General features: G+C 43.4%; 2 protein-coding genes across 6 annotated transcripts in view; one reads left to right on the forward strand and one right to left on the reverse strand.

Moving 5' to 3' along the window:
- LOC139583425 (A-type potassium channel modulatory protein DPP6-like) overlaps positions 1-15696 on the forward strand; it is a 385278-nt gene extending 369582 nt beyond the window's left edge. For all 5 annotated transcript variants that reach the window (XM_071414502.1, XM_071414505.1, XM_071414503.1 and 2 more), the window contains 9 exons: positions 728-826; positions 992-1061; positions 3255-3449; positions 5518-5572; positions 11250-11349; positions 11820-11878; positions 11978-12050; positions 12148-12221; positions 12820-15696. In XM_071414502.1, the coding sequence (XP_071270603.1) occupies positions 728-826; positions 992-1061; positions 3255-3449; positions 5518-5572; positions 11250-11349; positions 11820-11878; positions 11978-12050; positions 12148-12221; positions 12820-12969 (875 nt within the window). In that variant the 3' untranslated portion in view covers positions 12970-15696. The remainder of the gene's footprint in view (positions 1-727; positions 827-991; positions 1062-3254; positions 3450-5517; positions 5573-11249; positions 11350-11819; positions 11879-11977; positions 12051-12147; positions 12222-12819) is intronic.
- A 90-nt stretch (positions 15697-15786) lies between these two features.
- Positions 15787-19428, reverse strand: LOC139583430 (gamma-glutamyl hydrolase-like). The gene is made up of 9 exons (XM_071414511.1): positions 18957-19428; positions 17642-17750; positions 17424-17474; positions 17244-17328; positions 17017-17155; positions 16723-16829; positions 16523-16613; positions 16275-16409; positions 15787-16075 (listed from the first exon to the last, which is right to left on the reverse strand). Exons 1-9 carry the CDS (start codon positions 19048-19050, stop codon positions 15957-15959), a joined length of 930 nt encoding a protein of 309 aa, XP_071270612.1. The 5' UTR covers positions 19051-19428; the 3' UTR covers positions 15787-15956.
- Positions 19429-20026: the final 598 nt, after the last annotated feature.

Consider the following 20026-nt stretch of genomic DNA (forward strand, 5'->3'; position numbering starts at 1 on the left):
GAACCATTAAAGTAGTTCTGAAATTAGAATTTAATTGCTGATGTGGCGGGGATAAAAACCATGCTGCATTACTGTGTTTGTTGTGTACTCTGTGGAGACCACACACACACACACACACACACACACACACACACACACACACACACACACACACACACACACACACACACACACACACACACACACACACACACACACACACACACACACACACACACACACACACACACACACACACACACACAGTCAGGAGAGAACACTCTCCCTGATCAAAACACCCACTCCTTTTGTTACTAGTCCAATCTCAATCTCAGCATGCCAAGATAAGGCTTGTCAAGGCTCAACTCGAGGGCCCCTGATCTCGGTGCCAGCCATTATGAAGTCTTAATTTATATTTACAGCCTACATTGCTGATCTGTCTTCATCACAGTGTGTCAGTGGATACAAGGAGGGTGTTAGAGAGGGAGGGAGACAGGGAGAGTGGGTGGGAGAGGGAGGGAGATTGGATTGGAGGGACTGAGACAGAGAGAGATGCCTCTGCATTCTGATAACTTCCCTATGTTCTCTTCTATTGTGATATGCTGTAAGCATAGCTTCATCACAACGTCCAGCCCAACGTTCTACCACAACACTTATGCCCTTTGGACACCTACAGTATGTGCCTTTAGACCATGGTAGCCATAGCAACCTTAGCCATAAACTAAGGCCATGATGTTTATCACTGCAGAGGTATTTGACCTGGAGACCAATGAGAATCTGAGGATGAGGCTGGACTCCATGCAGATGCCCCGCGTGGAATACAAGGAGATCAACATCGAGGATTACAGTACGTTATGTTCCACTCTAACAATAAAGGAATGAGATTTCAGCAGCACATTTTACATAATGAAAATGTATCAGCTAAAGTCTGTTTTCTTCAGATGAACGGATAATGAAGCCGTAGTGCTTGTGTACAACACGCGTACTGATCACTCTTTCTCTTGTTGTGTAGCACTAACGATGCAGATCCTCAAACCTGCCAGCTTTGTGGACTCATCACACTATCCTCTGCTCCTCCTTGTGTGAGTATACAGACCCTACCACACTCACACACACACACACACACACACACACACGTTTGCTTTTGTGGGGACCAAAAATGTATTTTACCCTAAACCTAACCCTTAACCTAACTCCTAACCTTAATTCTAACCCTAATTATAAACCTAAACCTAACCCCTACATCTAAAATAGCCCTTTCCTTGTTTTACTATCCTTGTGAGGACTTCTGGTACCCACAACGATAGTAAAACCAAACCACACACACACAACTGCTCTAGCGACTATGGTGTTGTATACAATGTAGCTATCCATCTCCACTGTTTGGCCTTCAGCTCCTCCACACCAAGTACTGCTTCATCAGGAAAGATACAGTGCATTCAGAAAGGATTCAGATCCCTTTACTTTTTCCACAATTTGTTACGTTACTGCCTTGTTCTAAAATGATTAAATTGTATTGTTTCCTCATAAATCTACACACAATAGCCCATAATGACAAAGCAAATATTACATTTAGGTAAGTATTCAGTCCCTTTACTCAGTACTTTGTTGAAGGACCTTTGGCAGCAATTTCAGCCTCGTGTCTTCTTGGGTATGGAGCTACAAGCTTGACACACCTGTATTTGGGGAGTTTCTCCCATTCTTCTCTGCAGATCCTCTCAAGCTCTGTCAGGTTGGATAGGGCACGCCACTACACAGCTATTTTCAGCTCTCTCCAGAGATGTTCGATCGGGTTCAAGTCTGGGCTCTGTCTGTGCCACTCAAGGACATTCAGAGACTTGTCCTGAAGCATCTCCCGTGTTGTCTTGGCTGTGTGCTTAGGGTTCACCCCCCCCCCCCCCCCCAGTCTGAGGTCCTGAGCGCTCTGGAGCAGGTTTTCATAAAATATCTCTCTGTACTTTGCTCCATTCATCTTTCCCTTGATCCTGACTAGTCTCCCAGTCCCTGCCGCTAAAAAACATCCCCACAGCATGATGCTGCCACCACTGTGGTTCACTGTGGGAATGGTGCCAGGTGTGACGCTTAGCATTTAGGCCAAAGATTTCAATCTTGTTTCTCATGGTCTGAGAGTCCTCTAGGTGCCTTTTAGCAAATTGCAAGCGGGCTGTCATGTGTCTTTTACTGAGGAGTGGCTTCCGTCTGGCTACTCTACCATAAAGGCCTGATTGGGGGAGTGCTGCAGAGATGGTTGTCCTTCTGGAAGGTTCTCCCATCTCCACAGAGGAACTCTGGATCTCTGTCAGAGTGAGCATTGGGTTCTTTGTCACCTCCCTGACCAAGGTCCTTGTCCCCCAATTGCTCAGTTTGGCCGGGCGGCCAGTTCTAGGAAGAGTCTTGGTGGTTCCAAACTTCTTCCATTTAAGAATGATGGAGGCCACTGTGTTCTTGGGGACCTTCAATGCTGCAGACATTTTTTGGTATCCTTCTACAGATCTGTGCCTCGACACAATTCTGTCTCGGAGCTCTATGGACAATTCCTTCCAACTCATGGCTTGGTTTTTACTCTGACATGCACTGTCAACTGTGGGACCTTATATAGACAGGTGTAAGCCTTTCCAAATCATGTCCAATCAATTGAATGTACCATCTCAAGGGTGATCAATGGAAACAGGATGCACCTGAGCTCAGTTTTAAGTCTCATAGCAAGGGTCTGAATACTTATTTAAATAAGGTATTTCTGTTTTGAATTTTTAACACATTTGCAAAAATGTCTAAAAACCTGTTTTTGCTTTGTCATTATGGGGTATGGTGTGTTATTTAATACATTTTAGAATAAGGCTGTAGCGTAACAAAATGTGGAAAAAGGGAAGGGGTCTGAATACTTTCCAAATCCACTGTAATCACCCTCCAACTCTGAGCTTTAATCAGGGCTATTAATCTAAGGCAGAGAAGTGGCAACTCGTTCTCCTCCGCACTACCGGTAATTACACTGCAAATGAGGTCTCCATCCCCCTTTAATTAACCCTCCTATCCTCCACTATCACACCATCTCTCTCTCCATGCCTTTGCCTGCAGGTTGGAGAAACATACAGTAGACTATAACTTTTAGTCTTTTCACCCTGGTTCATCTCTGGATGGAGTGGCACTACTATAAAGACAATGTGTCCTTTTCTCTATGTTGGGTAAATGAGGACACACCTGTATGCATTTATTTTAGAGACAGAGAGAGAGAAATACCCATAGATTAACGAGTAAACATGCCTTCTCGTATCCAGCGATGGCACCCCCGGTGGCCAGATGGTGTCAGAGCAATTCCACATAGACTGGGCCACGGTGCTGGTGAGCAGCTTCGGGGCAATGGTGGTTCGCTTTGACGGGCGGGGCAGTGGCTTCCAGGGGACCAACCTGCTGCACCGCGTCCAGAGGAAGCTGGGCGTGTTCGAGGAGAAGGACCAGCTGGAGGCCCTCAGGTAGGTACCTTCAACCTTTGTTGTGTCCTGATTCTCCACCCTTCTACTAAACTGTGCACTTGCACACTTCCAGTCATGGATTTAAAAGCATTGGAATAGTGTAATAATTGGCTGGAGGGAGTTTTCAAAAGGGTGGAGAATCGGGACGCAACCTTAGACTTCTTTCACAAGACTGTCCTAACACTGTCATATGAACTGAAGAGCAGCCAATAAGCGGAGGTCTGGATATGTTTAGTGATTTAACATGTAGAAAGGAAAATTATTTATTTGCACAGTTTACATCTCCAATTTATTAGCTAACTATTGTTTAGGCAGCTGTAGCTATAGAGTGGGGCTACATTATCTTTCTCCTTTCTGCTAGTGATTTGACATGGTCATGCTGTGTTCCAGCCGGGTGCTAACGAGCTATGACATGGCCAGCTAGCTAACGAGGTATGACATGGCCAGCTAGTTAACGAGCTATGACATGGACAGTTAGCTAATGAGGTATGACATGGCTAGCTAGCTAACGAGCTATGACATGGACAGCTAGCTAACGAGCTATGACATGGATAGCTAACTAACGAGCTATGACATGGCCAGCTAGCTAACGAGCTATGACATGGCCAGCTAACTAACGAGCTATGACATGTCCAGCTAGCTAACGAGCTATGACATGGACAGCTAGTTAAAGAGTTAAAGAGCTATGACATGGCCAGCTAGCTAACGAGCTATGACATGGACAGCTAGCTAACGAGCTATGACATGGCCAGCTAGCTAACGAGCTATGACATGGCCAGCTAGCTAACAAGCTATGACATGGCCAGCTAGCTAACGAGCTATGACATGGCCAGCTAGCTAACGAGCTATGGCATGGACAGCTAGCTAACGAGCTATGACATGGACAGCTAGCTAACGAGCTATGACATGGCCAGCTAGTTAACGAGCTATGACATGGCCAGCTAGTTAACGAGCTATGACATGGCCAGCTAGTTAACGAGCTATGACATGGCCAGCTAGCTAACGAGCTATGACATGGACAGCTAGCTAACGAGGTATGACATGGCCAGCTAGCTAACGAGCTATAACATGGACAGCTAGCTAACGAACTATGACATGGACAGCTAGTTAACAAGCTATGACATGGACAGCTAGCTAACGAGCTATGACATGGCCAGCTAACTAACGAGCTATGACATGGCCAGCTAATTAACGAGCTATGACATGGACAGCTAGCTAACGAGCTATGACATGGTCAGCTAACTAACGAGCTATGACATGGCCAGCTAGTTAACGAACTATGACATGGACAGCTAGCTAACGAGCTATGACATGGCCAGCTAACTAACGAGCTATGACATGGACAGCTAGTTAACGAGCTATGACATGGCCAGCTAGCTAACGAGCTATGACATGGACAGCTAGTTAACGAGCTATGACATGGACAGCTAGCTAACGAGGTATGACATGGCTAGCTAGCTAACGAGCTATGACATGGACAGCTAGCTAACGAGCTATGACATGGCCAGCTAACTAACGAGCTATGACATGGACAGCTAGTTAACGAGCTATGACATGGCCAGCTAGCTAACGAGCTATGACATGGACAGCTAGCTAACGAGCTATGACATGGACAGCTAGCTAACGAGGTATGACATGGCTAGCTAGCTAACGAGCTATGACATGGACAGCTAGCTAACGAGCTATGACATGGCCAGCTAACTAACGAGCTATGACATGGACAGCTAGTTAATGAGCTATGACATGGCCAGCTAGCTAACGAGCTATGACATGGCTAGCTAGCTAACGAGCTATGACATGGCTAGCTAGCTAACGAGCTATGACATGGACAGCTAGCTAGCGAGCTATGACATGGACAGCTAGTTAACGAGCTATGACATGGCCAGCTAGCTAACGAGCTATGACATGGACAACTAGCTAACGAGCTATGACATGGCCAGCTAGCTAACAAGCTATGACATGGACAGCTAGCTAAATAACTGAGCAGACACACTTGGAAGAGGTAGTCAAGACCAGGAAGTCTTCATTCTGAGATTAACCTATCCAAATCTAATCTCTTCCATTTCAGTATTATATCTAAAGAGCCATATGTTGACAAGACCAGGATTGGAGTTTATGGCAAGGTAAGAGCCGTTTTCTCCTGATAATTGATTAGGTTCATAGGTTGAATGTAGTAGTATCTGAAGGATGGAATTCCCTTGATCCCCTTGTATTGTGCATTATCATTCTGGATACTGACTTGATGTGCTAATCACCCTGCATTTCAATATAGAAATCACAACGGAGGCTCTTTGAATCTCTGCTTTCTCAATGGAACTTATTGAGAGTTATTTTAAGTTAGCTAGCTTCACTCTTCAATTTCAGTGCAAGCTGTAGGTGTTCATGCTGACCTGTGTTTTTTCCAATGCTGGAATTAGGTGTTGCAAGTCAATTTAAAATAGACATATTAGATGTGTGCTGCTAGCTTATCAGTTACCTTCGGATCAAATAGATGTAGTGTTGATAGATTCTGACACTTGAAATAGATGTAGTGTTCATAGATTTTGACACCTCTGAAATACAAATTCTTCGAAATCCAAGATGGCGTAGCAGTCGGACGTGTGTTTTTGTCTTGTCCCGTCCTGTCCCGTGTATGTATCATTTTCTTTGTATATATTTCGTATATATTTTAATCTCACTTTCCATCTACGGACTGAATATACTCTCCGGCCACCCGCCTCACCCAATGTGGTACGGACCTGCTATTTTTATACTCTAGAACCGGAACCCCCATCAGAAGCTAGCTAGAAAGCCAGTTAGCCACTGCTAGCGGTCCTCACCGTTAACTCGAACATCAGCCAGCCCCAACCCGGTCAATTCCTGCCAGTCTGCACAGTGCGATATCAACCCAGAGCATATCGGACTGCTTTTTCTCCACCACATCTCCGGATTCCTACCGCAAGCTCTGAACCTTTATACCGGATCATCGCAGCTAGCTAGCTGCTATCCGAGTGGCCACCCCTGGCTAATGTCTCTGTCCCAAAGCAAACACCAGTTACCTCCCTGCTAGCCAAAGAGGTCCACCAGCCAATTCTTGGGCTACAATACCTCTTTTGCCAATTGGCCTGGACCCTTTACTGCTGACACGGAGCCCCACCGATCCATCACGACGATTTCAACATGCTCTTCCGTTGCGACGTCGCCGGATGCCCATCTGCTATCCCTGGCCCGCAAGCTGTCTGAATCGCCGTGTCTCCAGCTCGCCTAGCGTAGCAGCGACTACGTAATTGGCTCCCTGACTCATCTAGCGCTACTCATTGGACCCTATGATCACTCGGCTACACATGCCTCTCCCTAATGTCAATATACCTTGTCTATTGCTGTTTTGGTTAGTGATTATTGTCTTATTTCACTGTAGAGCCCCCAATATGCCTTAAATAGCCCTTTTGTTCCACCCCCCACATCTCACCTGGCTTAACTGGTGCCTCTAGAGACAAAACCTCTCTCATCGTCACTCAATGCCTCGGTTTACCTCCACTGTGCTCACATCCTACCACACCCTTGTCTGTACATTATGCCTTGAATCTATTCTTCCGTGCACAGAAATCTGCTCCTTTTACTCTCTGTTCCGAATGCACTAGACGACCAGTTCTTATAGCCTTTAGCTGTACCCTAATCCTACTCCTCCTCTGTTCCTCTGGTGATGTAGAGGTTAACCCAGGCCCTGCAGCCCCCAGCACCACACCCATTCCCCAGGCGCTATCATTTGTTGACTTCTGTAACCGTAAAAGCCTTGGTTTCATGCATGTTAACATTAGAAGCCTCCTCCCCAAGTTTGTTTTATTCACTGCTTTAGCACACTCCACCAACCCTAATGTCCTAGCCGTGTCTGAATCATGGCTTATGAAGGCCACCAAAAATCCAGAAATGTTCATCCCTAACTATAACATCTTCCGACAAGATAGAACTGCCAAAGGGGGCGGAGTTGCAATCTACTGCAGAGATAGCCTGCAGAGTTCTGTCATACTATCCAGGTCTGTGCCCAAACAATTTGAGCTTCTACTTTTAAAAATCCACCTCTCCAGAAACAAGTCTCTCACCGTTGTCGCTTGTTATAGACCCCCTTCAGCCCCCAACTGTGCCCTGGACACCATATGTGAATAGATTGCCCCCGATCTATCTTCAGAGTTCGTACTGTTAGGTGACCTAAACTGGGATATGCTTAACACCCCGACCGTCCTATAATCTAAGCTAGATGCCCTCAATCTCACACAAATTATTAAGGAATCTACCAGGTACAACCCTAAATCCATAACCACGGGCACCCACTTAGATATCATCCTGACCAACTTGCCCTCTAAATACACCTCTGCTGTCTTCAACCAGAATCTCAGCGATCACTGCCTCATTGCCTGCGTGCGTGATGGGTCCGCGGTCAAATGACCACCCTTCGTCACTGTCAAACGCTCCCTAAAACACTTCAGCGAGCAGGCCTTTCTAATCGACCTGGCCCGGGTATCCTGGAAAGATATTGACCTCATCCCGTCAGTAGAGGATGCCTGGTTGCTCATTAAAAGTGCTTTCCTCGCCATCTTAAATAAGCATGCCCAATTCAAAAAATGAAGAACCAAGAACAGATATAGCCCTTGGTTCACTCCAGACTTGACTGCCCTTGACCAGCACAAGAACATCCTGTGGCGTACTGCATTAGCATCGAATAGCCCCCGCGATATGCAACTTGTCAGGAACCAATATACTCAGTCAGTTAGGAAAGCTAAGGCTAGCTTTTCAAACAGAAATTTGCATCCTGTAGCACTAATTCCAAAAAGTTTTGTGACAAAGTAAAGTTCATGGAGAATAAGAGCACCCCCTCCCAGCTGCCCACTGCACTGAGGCTAGGAAACACTGTCACCACCGAAAATGTATGATAATCAATCATTTCAATAAGCATTTTTCTACGGCTGGCCATGCTTTCCACCTGGCTACTCCTACCCCGGCCAACAGCTCAGCACCCCCTGCAGCAACTTGCCCAAGCCCCCCCCCCCCCCCCCCCACTGCTTCTCCTTCACTCAAATCCAGACAGCTGATGTTCTGAAAGAGCTGCAAAATCTGGATCCCTACAATCAGCTGGGCTAGACAATCTAGACCAGGGGTGTCAAACTCATTCCACGGAGGGCCTAGTGTCTGCAGGTTTTTGGTTTTTCCTTTCAATAAAGCCCTAGACAACCAGGTGTGGGGAGTTCCTAACTAATTAGTGATGTTAATTCATCAATCAAGTACAAGGGAGGAGCGAAAACCCGCAGACACTCGGCCCCCCGTGGAATGAGTTTGACACCTGTGATCTAGACCCTCTCTTTCTAAAATTATCTGCCGAAATTGTTGCAACAACTATTACTAGCCTGTTCAACCTCCCTTTCGTATCGTCTGAGATCCCCAAAGATTGGAAAGCTGCCGCGGTCATCCCCCTCTTCAAAGGGGGAGACACTCTAGACCCAAACTGTTATAGACCTATATCTATCCTGCCCTGCCGTTCTAAAATCTTCAAAAGTCAAGTTAACAAACAGATCACAGACCATTTCGAATCCCACCATACCTCCTCCACTATGCAATCTGGTATCCGAGCTGGTCATGGGTGCAGCTCAGCCACGCTCAAGGTCCTAAGCGATATCATAACCGCCATCGAAAAAAGACATTACTGTGCAGCCGTCTTCATCGACCTGGCCAAGGCTTTTGACTCTGTCAATCACCGCATTCTTATCGTCAGACTCAATAGCCTTGGTTTCTCAAATGACTGCCTTGCCTGGTTCACCAACTACTTCTCAGATAGTGTCAAATCGGAGGGCCTGTTGTCCGGACCTCTGTCAGTCTCTATGGGGGTGCCACAGGGTACAATTCTCTTTTCTCTGTATATATCAATGATGTCGCTCTTGCTGCTGGTGATTCTCTGCTCCACCTCTACGCAGACGACACCATTCTGTATACATCTGGCCCTTCTTTGGACACTGTGTTAACAAACCTCCAGACAAGCTTCAGTGCCATACAACACTCCTTCCGTGGCCTCCAACTGCTTCTAAATGGTAGTAAAAATAAATGCATGCTCTTCAACTGATTGTTGCCTGCACCCGCCCACCCGACTAGCATCACTACTCTGGACGGTTCTGACTTAGAATATGTGGACAACGACAATTACCCAGGTGTCTGGTTAGATTGTAAACTCTCCCTCCAGACTCACATTAAGCATCTCCAATCCAAAATTTAATTTAGAATCGGCTTCCTATTTCGCAACAAATCATCCTTCACTCATGGTGCCAAACATACCCTCGTAAAACTGACTATCCTACCGATCCTTGACTTCGGCGATGTCATTTACAAAATAGCCTCCAACACTCTACTCAGCAAACTGGATGTAGTCTATCACAGTGCCATCCGTTTTGTCACCAAAGCCCCATATACTACCCACCACTGCGACCTGTATGCCCTCGTTGGCTGGCCCTCACTACATATTCGTCGCCATACCCACTGGCTCCAGGTCATCTATAAGTCTTTGCTAGGTAAAGCCCTGCCTTATCTCAGCTCACTGGTCACCATAGCAGCACCCACCCGTAGCACGCGCTCCAGCAGGTATATTTCACTGGTCATCCCCAAAGCCAACACTCCCTTTGGCCGCCTTTCCTTCCAATTCTCTGCTGCCAATGACTGGAACGAATTGCAAAAATCACTGAAGCTGGAGTCTTATATCTCCCTCTCTAACTTTAACCATCAGCTGTCAGAGCAGCTTTCCGATCACTGTACCTGTACACAGCCAATCTGTAAATAGCACACCCAACTACCTCATCCCCATATTGTTATTTATCCTCTGCTCTTTTGCACCCCAGTATCTCTACTTGCGCATCATCATCTGCACATCTATCACTCCAGTGTTAATGATAAATTGTAATTATTTCGCATCTATGGCCTATTTATTGTTTTACCTCCCTACTCTTCTACATTTGCACACACTGTACATAGATTTTTCTATTGTGTTATTGACTGTACGTTTGTTTATGTGTAACTCTGTGTTGTTGTTTTTGTCGCATTGCTTTGCTTTATCTTGGCCAAGTCGCAGTTGGAAATGAGAACTTGTTCTCAAGTGGCCTACCTGATTAAATAAAGGTGAAATTAAAATTAAAATGTAGCGTTGATAGATTATGACACCTGAAATAGATGTAGTGTTGATAGATTCTGACACCTCTGAAATAGATGTAGTGTTAGATTCTGACACCTCTGAAATAGATGTAGTGTTGATAGATTCTGACACCTCTGAAATAGATGTAGTGTTAGATTCTGACACCTCTGAAATAGATGTAGTGTTGATAGATTCTGACACCTCTGCAGGATGTTCATAGAGGGAAGCATAATTATGTTACCTCCAGCCAAGTCCATGTGTCTTACTGGGAAAAAGGCAGCTGATGTATTAGAGCATGTCCACATAGGCTTAGCTTCATACTGAACTAATCATCCACAATGAGGAACCTAAACTATGGAGGAAGCTGCAACTTGCAGTAATGGTCTTGGGACATTTTGCATTATTCATGAGCTACTAGCCTGGTCCCAGATCTGTTTGTGCTCAATGTGCTGTATAGCATGACAATGACCACAGGAAGATGTCACAAACAGATCTGGGACCAGGCTAATGACCTACTGCTCTTGGGTCTCCAGACTCAATCTTCAAACTGAGCTTGAAATAAACCCAAAGGTTATCTGTCTATAAGCATCCGTTACAGTAGCCTGTGGAGAAGCCTGATGTTGATGTAGGATCTCTTTTATCTGTCTGTCTGTCAGGTGTATGGAGGCTATGTGACCAGCCTGTTACTCAGCGCCGAGGATTCCCTGGTGAAATGTGGTGCGGCTCTCTCACCCATCACGGACTTTGACCTATATGGTAAGGTGTGTGTGCCACTATGGTGCCAGACAGATGCTGTCAGTGTTAATCACACCAGCATCATCCTGCCATGGTATTAGCATCACCTCAGCTAAAAGAGGAAGAGAGATGGTGTGTGTGCGTGACAGCATGTGTATGAGAAAGAGAGACTTGGGAGGGAAGTGTGAATTAAAGCAGGTGTGGGTGTCAGACTGTGGTTTCTATCTGAAAAGCTGCTAGAGAGAGTGAAAGGTAGTGTGTGGTGCTGGATGTGTTTGAGCTCACCTGACAAGAATGAATACTCGTCACTAAGAAGTTCTTAAAATAAGAACAGCTACACATGACATCATCTGTAGTCTTTTCTGCTGTTTATGATGTATTTAGGTATATGAGGTATAACACGCTATATGGTGTTATTAGAGCTAGCTTTTACCACTACATCCCTTGGTGTGAGCTAATGAATTCATTCCTTTTGATGACCTCTCTTCCAGCATCAGCGTTTTCAGAGAGATACCTGGGACAGCCCAAGCCTGACCCAAGAGCATATGCGGTATGCCTTCTTTATTCAGCCTTCACTTGGACTCCATATGTATGACCTCTGTGTATTTCTATTGGGTTGTTAAATAATATCTTTGGCATTCATCCACAGATGGCCAATCTAGCACACAGGGCATCTCAGTTCCTGGACAAGAAGTTTCTGATTGTTCATCCAACAGCAGATGGTACGAGAACCTTGAAATCAAACATTTCTAGCCCAATAAAATAATTTGTGTTTTTAACAATAAGATGATATGTGTTGGTTTCCTTTTCTCTCACCAGAAAAAGTGCATTTCCAGCACACAGCGAAATTCATCGCCCAGCTGATCAATGAAAACGCCAACTACACTCTGCAGGTGGGGGCTACTTCCCAGAATTACACACATATAAATTAGATGTATAGAATGGCTACCATCAATAAGGTGCACCAATTTAACTGGAACTCACAAGACATTGTGTCATGGGAAGCAGAGACATTGCTCATATGCTAAATCAAAATTCTTCACAGTAATTAGTCCTGTTCTATGGAGGTATCTTTTGGGCTGGAGCTGTTGTACAGAGAAACCACTGAGGAGTTCTGTAATCCCACACCAGCAGAGGGATTACACCACACAATGCCCCCCCCCCCCCATTTCACTTAATGAGATTATATTCCCCTCCCTCTTATGATGCTTGCTTTCACAGGGTCATCTAATCCCATTAAGATATGGAGCATTTAGAAGTCAGTGTTTAGTTTATCGCTGCCCCATAGGTCCCCTTATATGCCCTGCTGTGTGTTGACTGACTAAGCCTCATCAGTAATTCAGCCACTGGGAGTTGTCTGATACATTAAATTAAGGGGCTTGATTGATGATGTTAATAATAATATGTTTATATGGCCTATATGAACCTAGATGTGCATCCAGAGAAATGTGATTGGATGTGTGGTGACCAGTGTGCTGTGTTCCCCCTCAGATCTACCCAGACGAGGGCCACTTCATCCACAGCGAGGCCACGCGGCAGCACCTCAGCCAGTCACTGGTCAACTTCTTCGAGGAGTGTTTCCGGCTACCGGACAACGTGTTCGAGGAGATACTGGAGGAGGAGATCGAGGAAGAGGGTTAGCCTGGGCAAAACCAATCCCCCCAAACCAGAGCTCCAGTCCGCGCCCAAGCACAATGCCAGCCCCCATACCTGGTTTCCACAATCCACATGATATGCAACCTCCTCTTGGTTTAAACCTTCTTTGGCCCTTTTTTTGTTTTTTGTTTTCACCTTATGTGATTCCCCTGCGTTTCAGCATGATCATCCCTGAGACTGCCACGTTGCAGATCAACCCTGAGATTGCCACGTTGCAGATCAACCCTGAGACTGCCGCGTTGCAGATCATCCGAGACTGCCGCGTTGCAGAACATCCCTGAGACTGCCGCGTTGCAGAACATCCCTGAGACTGCCACATTGCAGATCATCCCTGAGACTACCGCGTTGCAGAACATCCCTGAGACTGCCGCGTTGCAGATCATCCCTGAGACTGCCGCGTTGCAGAACATCCCTGAGACTGCCGCGTTGCAGAACATCCCTGAGACTACCGCGTTGCAGATCATCCCTGAGACTACCGCGTTGCAGAACATCCCTGAGACTGCCGCGTTGCAGAACATCCCTGAGACTGCCGCGTTGCAGATCATCCCTGAGACTGCCGCGTTGCAGAACATCCCTGAGACTACCACGTTGCAGATCAACCCTGAGACTGTTGTGTTGCAGATCATTCCTGAGACTGCCGCGTTGCAGATGCTTGCTTATCTCCTCATCCCATTTTTGTCCTCCTACTCCTCCTCTTCACCTTTTGAGTCACCACGACTCCACCAGAGACCATCTGCAGCCATTTTGTTGACATCGACACAATGAATACAACTTTATGATGGAGGGTGATGAGGGATCATTAGCTGACGTCATATCTGGAACATCTTGAAAAGCGGTCGTGTCAGGAATAGGCGTGCTCCTCGGATTCCAAATGACTGGTGAGAGGGAGGGAACATCAAACTCCACACACAAACTTTACCAGTCAGTGAGGAGAGGAAAGACTTATAGCACAAACTTTGGGGTCAAAGTTACAGGTGTCACATGGGATTTTATTGGTCAAACTGGTTCCAGCCCAGTGTCTGTGGGTCGAGGGTAGGGTGTCTGCTCCTATTTTTAAAATCGTGAAAATACATTTTCATGTTGAACTGTGTTTGTGTATGTTGTTCCTCTGTAAAGTAGCACATGAAAAACATTCCCTTCTTTGGGTATTGATACTTCGTTTTTTTCAGTGTTCAAGTTTGTCCTGATCTTGGAATCTTCTTGTAGCCGCAAGTATGTATTTAAATGGTGTAGACTACATGTCATGAAAAGAAGAGAAGGATGTGAACAGTGAGAAGGATGTGAACAGAATCACCGGTTTGTTTTGTTACAAAATGTTCTCCTCATTCTTTGCTTATTGTATAATACTCCCTCCAGTCCTTTGGAAATTGAAGCATATATATTATATTTTAGTCACTGTGCCTTACTTTGGGAGTGAGCAGTTCTTTTTATGGACTCCTTTTGTGAAAACGAAATACAACATGGCTCATTGTAAATAAATGTTCTGCTGATCATGGCACTAACTACTGTTGGTTAAACCTTCACTCTGATCTGTGAACACTGTAATGTTGTCATAGAGTAGGTATGGCATTATATAAACAGTCAAGTAAGAAATGGTCTTCTTCAGTTCCAAATATAACCAATTGCCAAAATAGATGTAAACAGTAGCTGCATGTATCTGCACATTATTTTACAGATGTTCAAATGGTAATGAAATGGTTTGTCAAGCTAACGACCACATAAAATTATGTTTTAGTAAATGGCTATTGAAGTGCCATTACAACCACCCTCAGTATTAAGTCAATTGGTGGGTTTGAGGTGCCACTGTAGAATTTGTGTTGTTTTATGGCAAAAAGTAATACATTTGTCTATAAGGTAATTAATAGCTTAGAATCATTATCTCAATCTTTACAGGATGAAATACAAAAGATTTTTATTAATTTTTTAGGTTGGACTGCTATCTAAAAACGTGAATTGTTGAGGCACAAGCCTGCATTCTGTTACTTTGTCAATGCATGTTATCAAGTTATTTGCAACTCAATGCGATCTGTGACAGCTCTGTTTCAAAATAGTATTTTTTTACATCTTGAATGTTCCGTACTGGGTTGAATTACATTTACAGTAGTATCATGATTGAGATCCCAGTCTCTTCAGCTTGATGTGTAAATGTTACTCAAATATAATTTGTGTCTCTTAATACCTGAGTGTTATTTGTGCACAAATGCATTTTGAAAGTTACATTTGAATATACATTTTCCCCCCTCCTGTTTCAGTCCTTGGGTTGAGTTTAAAGTGGACTTTGCAATGGTGAAATTTCTGACACCGCGATTGAACGTGAAGATGGACTTTTGTCAAGTAATCCAAAATAGTACAAGAGACAACATGTATGTATGTGGCATGGGGGTAAATGTTAGAATAAAACGTATTTTATCATTGTATTCTGTAGTTTATCTATTTTGGTTGTTATTGCAAAATGGTGAATGTTCTCTCTGTTTCATATTAATTTAACCACTTTATTGTAAAAAAAAAAAAAAAAAAATGCATCCTCAAGCGTTTACTCAAATCAACCAAATGTCTTGTTGTATAATAAAACAATAAGATGAGAAATCAAGCTGCCAAAACAAAGCTTGTGGGTTCTATTACTGAACAAGTCACAAATACTGAATATGTTGGCCGGTTTCCTGTACACAGATTAAGGCTAGTCCTGGATTAAAAATCTCCATTGAAAGTGTATTTAGTTCATGTGGGTCCTCATTACTTTGCCAGTCTGGATAGATTGTGAAATGCTTTTAGGTTTGTTCAAAAACATAGACGTAGTCCATAGTCATTCAAACAACTTAATTGTCATCAGTTACTTTAATCTTTGTAAAACCATTACCAAAACATACAAATCAAACTTTTAATTTACAGAAATGTACAGCAATAAGTGTTGCTTACATTGATTGAAAGAAATTTGTTGAATGACACTCACTCCATTCAAAAACAATACTTCATCAAAAGTAATATGTTTGTTCAAAGGCAGAAGTGTTTCCAGTGTACACAGGATTGTAGTTGTATATCAGTGCTCTCTTCTCTACCTCTTCATCCTCAAATTTGTGAAAATTCTTTCTAGCTGTTAATGAAAAAAATGATTGGCATAGATTAGTGATTAAAACATTAACATGTGGAGTTTGATCTTGAACGCACCCTTCATGGCTCAGCCAAGGGGGGTGCATTCAATAACTCTCCCCATTACAATAACATCACGCTACATATTGAGATTAATACAAAATCTCACTGAATCTATTGCCACACAGTACTGTAATAGCTACCTTCATTGACCATGAAATCAGCCATAAAGAAAGTGGTCTTAACAGCCGATGGCGAGTGTGGAATGTACGGCCTTGTCCATTCAAATGCATTCTTTTCAGGGTGCCACTGGGTTCCATAGATGGGGAAACCGTATGCTACAGAAGAAACATTGAACCTATCAATGTCATCTTATGCAAGTACATGTTCCAGTTTAAGTTACTGTATATACTCTAGTGTTTGCTAAGTTAAAACAATGAATGTGCTTTACCTTCCATAGTTGACACAAACTCTGTTTTCCCATCACTGTTTGTAGTCAAGACTTTGTAGAACTTCCTAAGGTCTGCATTGCTGTTATAACTCTGGAATGCAATGTTGAATGACTAGTTCCCAATTAATGCTACAGAGGATACAGAAAAGCCTATGACTTGTGACATTTGGTGATTGTTCAGACATTGCACATGGTCATACCTCCAGAGTGAGACTCAATTCATGAGAGTTTTCAGTGATTGGCTCAGAGGCCAAGGCATCCAGGACCTCTGCTGGAAAGCCCTTGAACAGCTTACTCTCTCTGGATCCTGAAAGTGTAATAATTTCACATTACTCCAAGTTACAGATTTTGGTGTGACTGTGAGTGCGTTCGTTCAGCATTTAGATAAATGTACATGTTCCATTTGTGATCAATTGGAAAATGCGATTCTGGTACAATCTGATGAGTTATGTTTTTCTCATATCTGTATGTGAACAGGTACAGGTACAACATACCGTTAGTGAAAACCAGTGGCAACTTCACACCACTGGTGTTGGTTTTGGATAGAAGCTGCTTTCCGCTGGTCAGGTATGTCAATTCCTCAAATCCAAGACAGGTACCCCATACAGGGAAATAGTCCCCCCTCGAGTTGGCCTAAAAAGTCCATATTTTTATATATCACCTCTGGTAAGGTACGATGAAGCATAGACTATGTGAAAGTATCAAAAGGAACATGTCATACCTCTATGGCAAGCTCGTAAAAGATTCTAGCAGCGTCCGCATACCCAGATGAGACGATGCTAGCATCACCACCAGGATAGAGTATTCTAGAGGCGGGTGGGGGGTATATAGATCATTTTACAGAAGACAAAAACAACATGACAGTGGGTCTTGTACAGCAAATAGCATAGTTGACACCTACCCATTAATGGAGTTAAACAGTGTTTTGTACTCTTCCAGTGTCTGATTTATCCTGTAGAAATCACAGGAACGAGGTATATATAACGTACATGGAAAATGAATATTAGGCCTATCTAAGAGAATATTCAATCCACTTTTTATAGATATGGTAATTCATAACCACATTTGAAAGGCTGTTAAGTCCTCAACTACATTACCAATCTAATACATACAACTTACATCACAGGGACGACTCTAGCTCCAGCAGACTCCAGGAACTTGACATACGATGCAGCTATATAAGAGGCCTTCTGTGGTTGAGGTGAGTCTACCTCCTGAGCCAACACACCTAGGAAATCACAGATACATTTTAGAAAGTGAATTACAGCGAGTTTAAAGTTAACGTATTTTCAGTAAAGCCACAATCCGTAAGATATCCAATTATTTCAAGTAATTAAATACCCCTTGATTTTGAAGAATAGCCTGTGCTGTAGCCCTACTCTGAATGGGATACATTTATAATAGAGAATAGTATAATTCTAAGGACTGACTATAGCTTCACCGTGGTTTGTTTTGGTTGTCAAAGAGGAATTTGAAACGGGCTACAATGCAAATGTTCAATTCACACATAATCAAGTATTGTTTAAAAGGAAGTGTTAATATGTGTTAGCTAGATCTGTATTGGTATAGGGTAGATTTTATAATAAATATACACTGAACAAAAACATAAATGCAACGTGTAAAGTGTTGGTCTCATGTTTCATGAGCTGAAATAAAAAAATCCCAGAAGTGTTCCATACGCACCAATCGCTTATTTCTCTCAGTTTGTTCACAAATGTGCCTGTTAGTGAGCATTTATCCTTTGCCAAGATAATCCATCAACCTGACATGTGGCATATCAAGAAGCTGATTAAACAACATGATCATTACACAGGTGTACCTTGTGCTGGGGACAATAAAAGGCCACTTCAAAATGTGCAGTTTTGTCACACAACACAATGCCACAGATGTCTTGAGTTTTGAGGGAGCGTGCAATTGGCATGCTGATTGCAGGAATGTCCACCAGAGCTGTTGCTAGAGAATTTAATGTAATCTCTCTACCATAAGCTGCCTCCAACTTCGTTTTAGAGAACTTGGCAGTACGTCCAACCGGCCTCACAACCGCAGACCACGTGTAAGCACGGTAGCCCAGGACCTCCACATGCAGTTTCTTCACCTGCGGGATCGTCTGAGGGGGGGTGTTGAGGAGTATTTCTTTCTGTTAAAAAGCCCTTTTGTGGGGAAAAAATTAATTCTGATTGGTTGTGCCTGGCTCCCTAACTGTGTGGGACTGGCTGCCAAGTGGGTGGACCTATACCCTCCAAGTCCCATCCATCATGTGATATTCATAGATTACAGCCTAATGAATGTATTGACATTGACTGATTTCCTTATATGAACTGTAACACAGTAAACTCTTTGAAACTGTCGCATTTATATTTTTGTTCAGTATACATGATGTAACACTGTAGTTTCATGTAATATTTCCATCAGTCATGTGATGCAGCAAATTTACCGATTATCGGCTTGTCGTTCCTCTTCTTCAGCACTGTGCACGAGGAGGACAAAATTGAAAAGGCGAAACAAAACAGTAGGGCGAAATTGCTCATTCTCTAAACGTGTTTCCGCAATGCCTGGATCAAATATTTATTCTTAAAAATGGGTTTATCTCCGTCTAAAGAGGTCTCGATGTTGACAGTGCAAACAATGATAAAGGTTGCGGTTGAAGAGTCGGTTGCAGAGTTAAATTTTTTGTTTAACGTTTCCACTAAATAGCACAGGCACAAAGTCAAAATTGGCATATCGTAAAAATGTATGAAAACAAAAATTCTTTATGGTCTTAATTTGGGGTTAGGCATAAGGTTAGCAGTGTGTTGAGGTTAGGTTTAAAATCACATAGAAATTGTAGAATTAGGCTTGGTTTGTAACCTGTTTTTACTAAATACGTGAATGGCACATCCGGTTTTTAGCCTTCAAAATAAAAGTACAAATTGTAGAGGAAAGGTTTTTTGTTTTTCTATAATATCTTTGATAAAAGTCCTGAACCTTGACCCCATTGAAATGTAAATAAAATTTTAAAATAACCATATATTTTAAGTAATAGCAAGTGATATTGTTCTAAATAGCTAAAACAATTGGGTTAATAACACATTCCGATATGACCACCAAAACTACTTTACAATGACTTTATGTTGGACTGTATGTATCAGATACAGTATTTCTAATATGAAGGCCTGCTATGCCATGGGATAGCTGCAAGTTTAACTTAAAATGGTGGCAGGTACACTGTTTCATGTCCTCCTTTTCTGTACATTGTAACTGCAAGTACAATGTACAATGCAGACCGGCATCCAACATGTTATGAGGAACATAAAGGAAATGAAACTTTTTTTGCATGCATACATCCACAATGCTGAGAGGGATTAGATTAATTCATCCATTCTTCATCCATTAATATTCACTGACTGTACAAAACATTAGGAACACCTTCCTAATATTGAGTTGCACCCCCCTTTTGCCCTCAGAACAGCCTCAATTCGTCGGGACATGGACTCTACAAGATGTTCCACAGGGATGCTGTCCATG

This window comes from Salvelinus alpinus, chromosome 8, assembly GCF_045679555.1.
Source record: "Salvelinus alpinus chromosome 8, SLU_Salpinus.1, whole genome shotgun sequence".
Classification (NCBI taxonomy): Eukaryota; Metazoa; Chordata; class Actinopteri; order Salmoniformes; family Salmonidae; genus Salvelinus; species Salvelinus alpinus.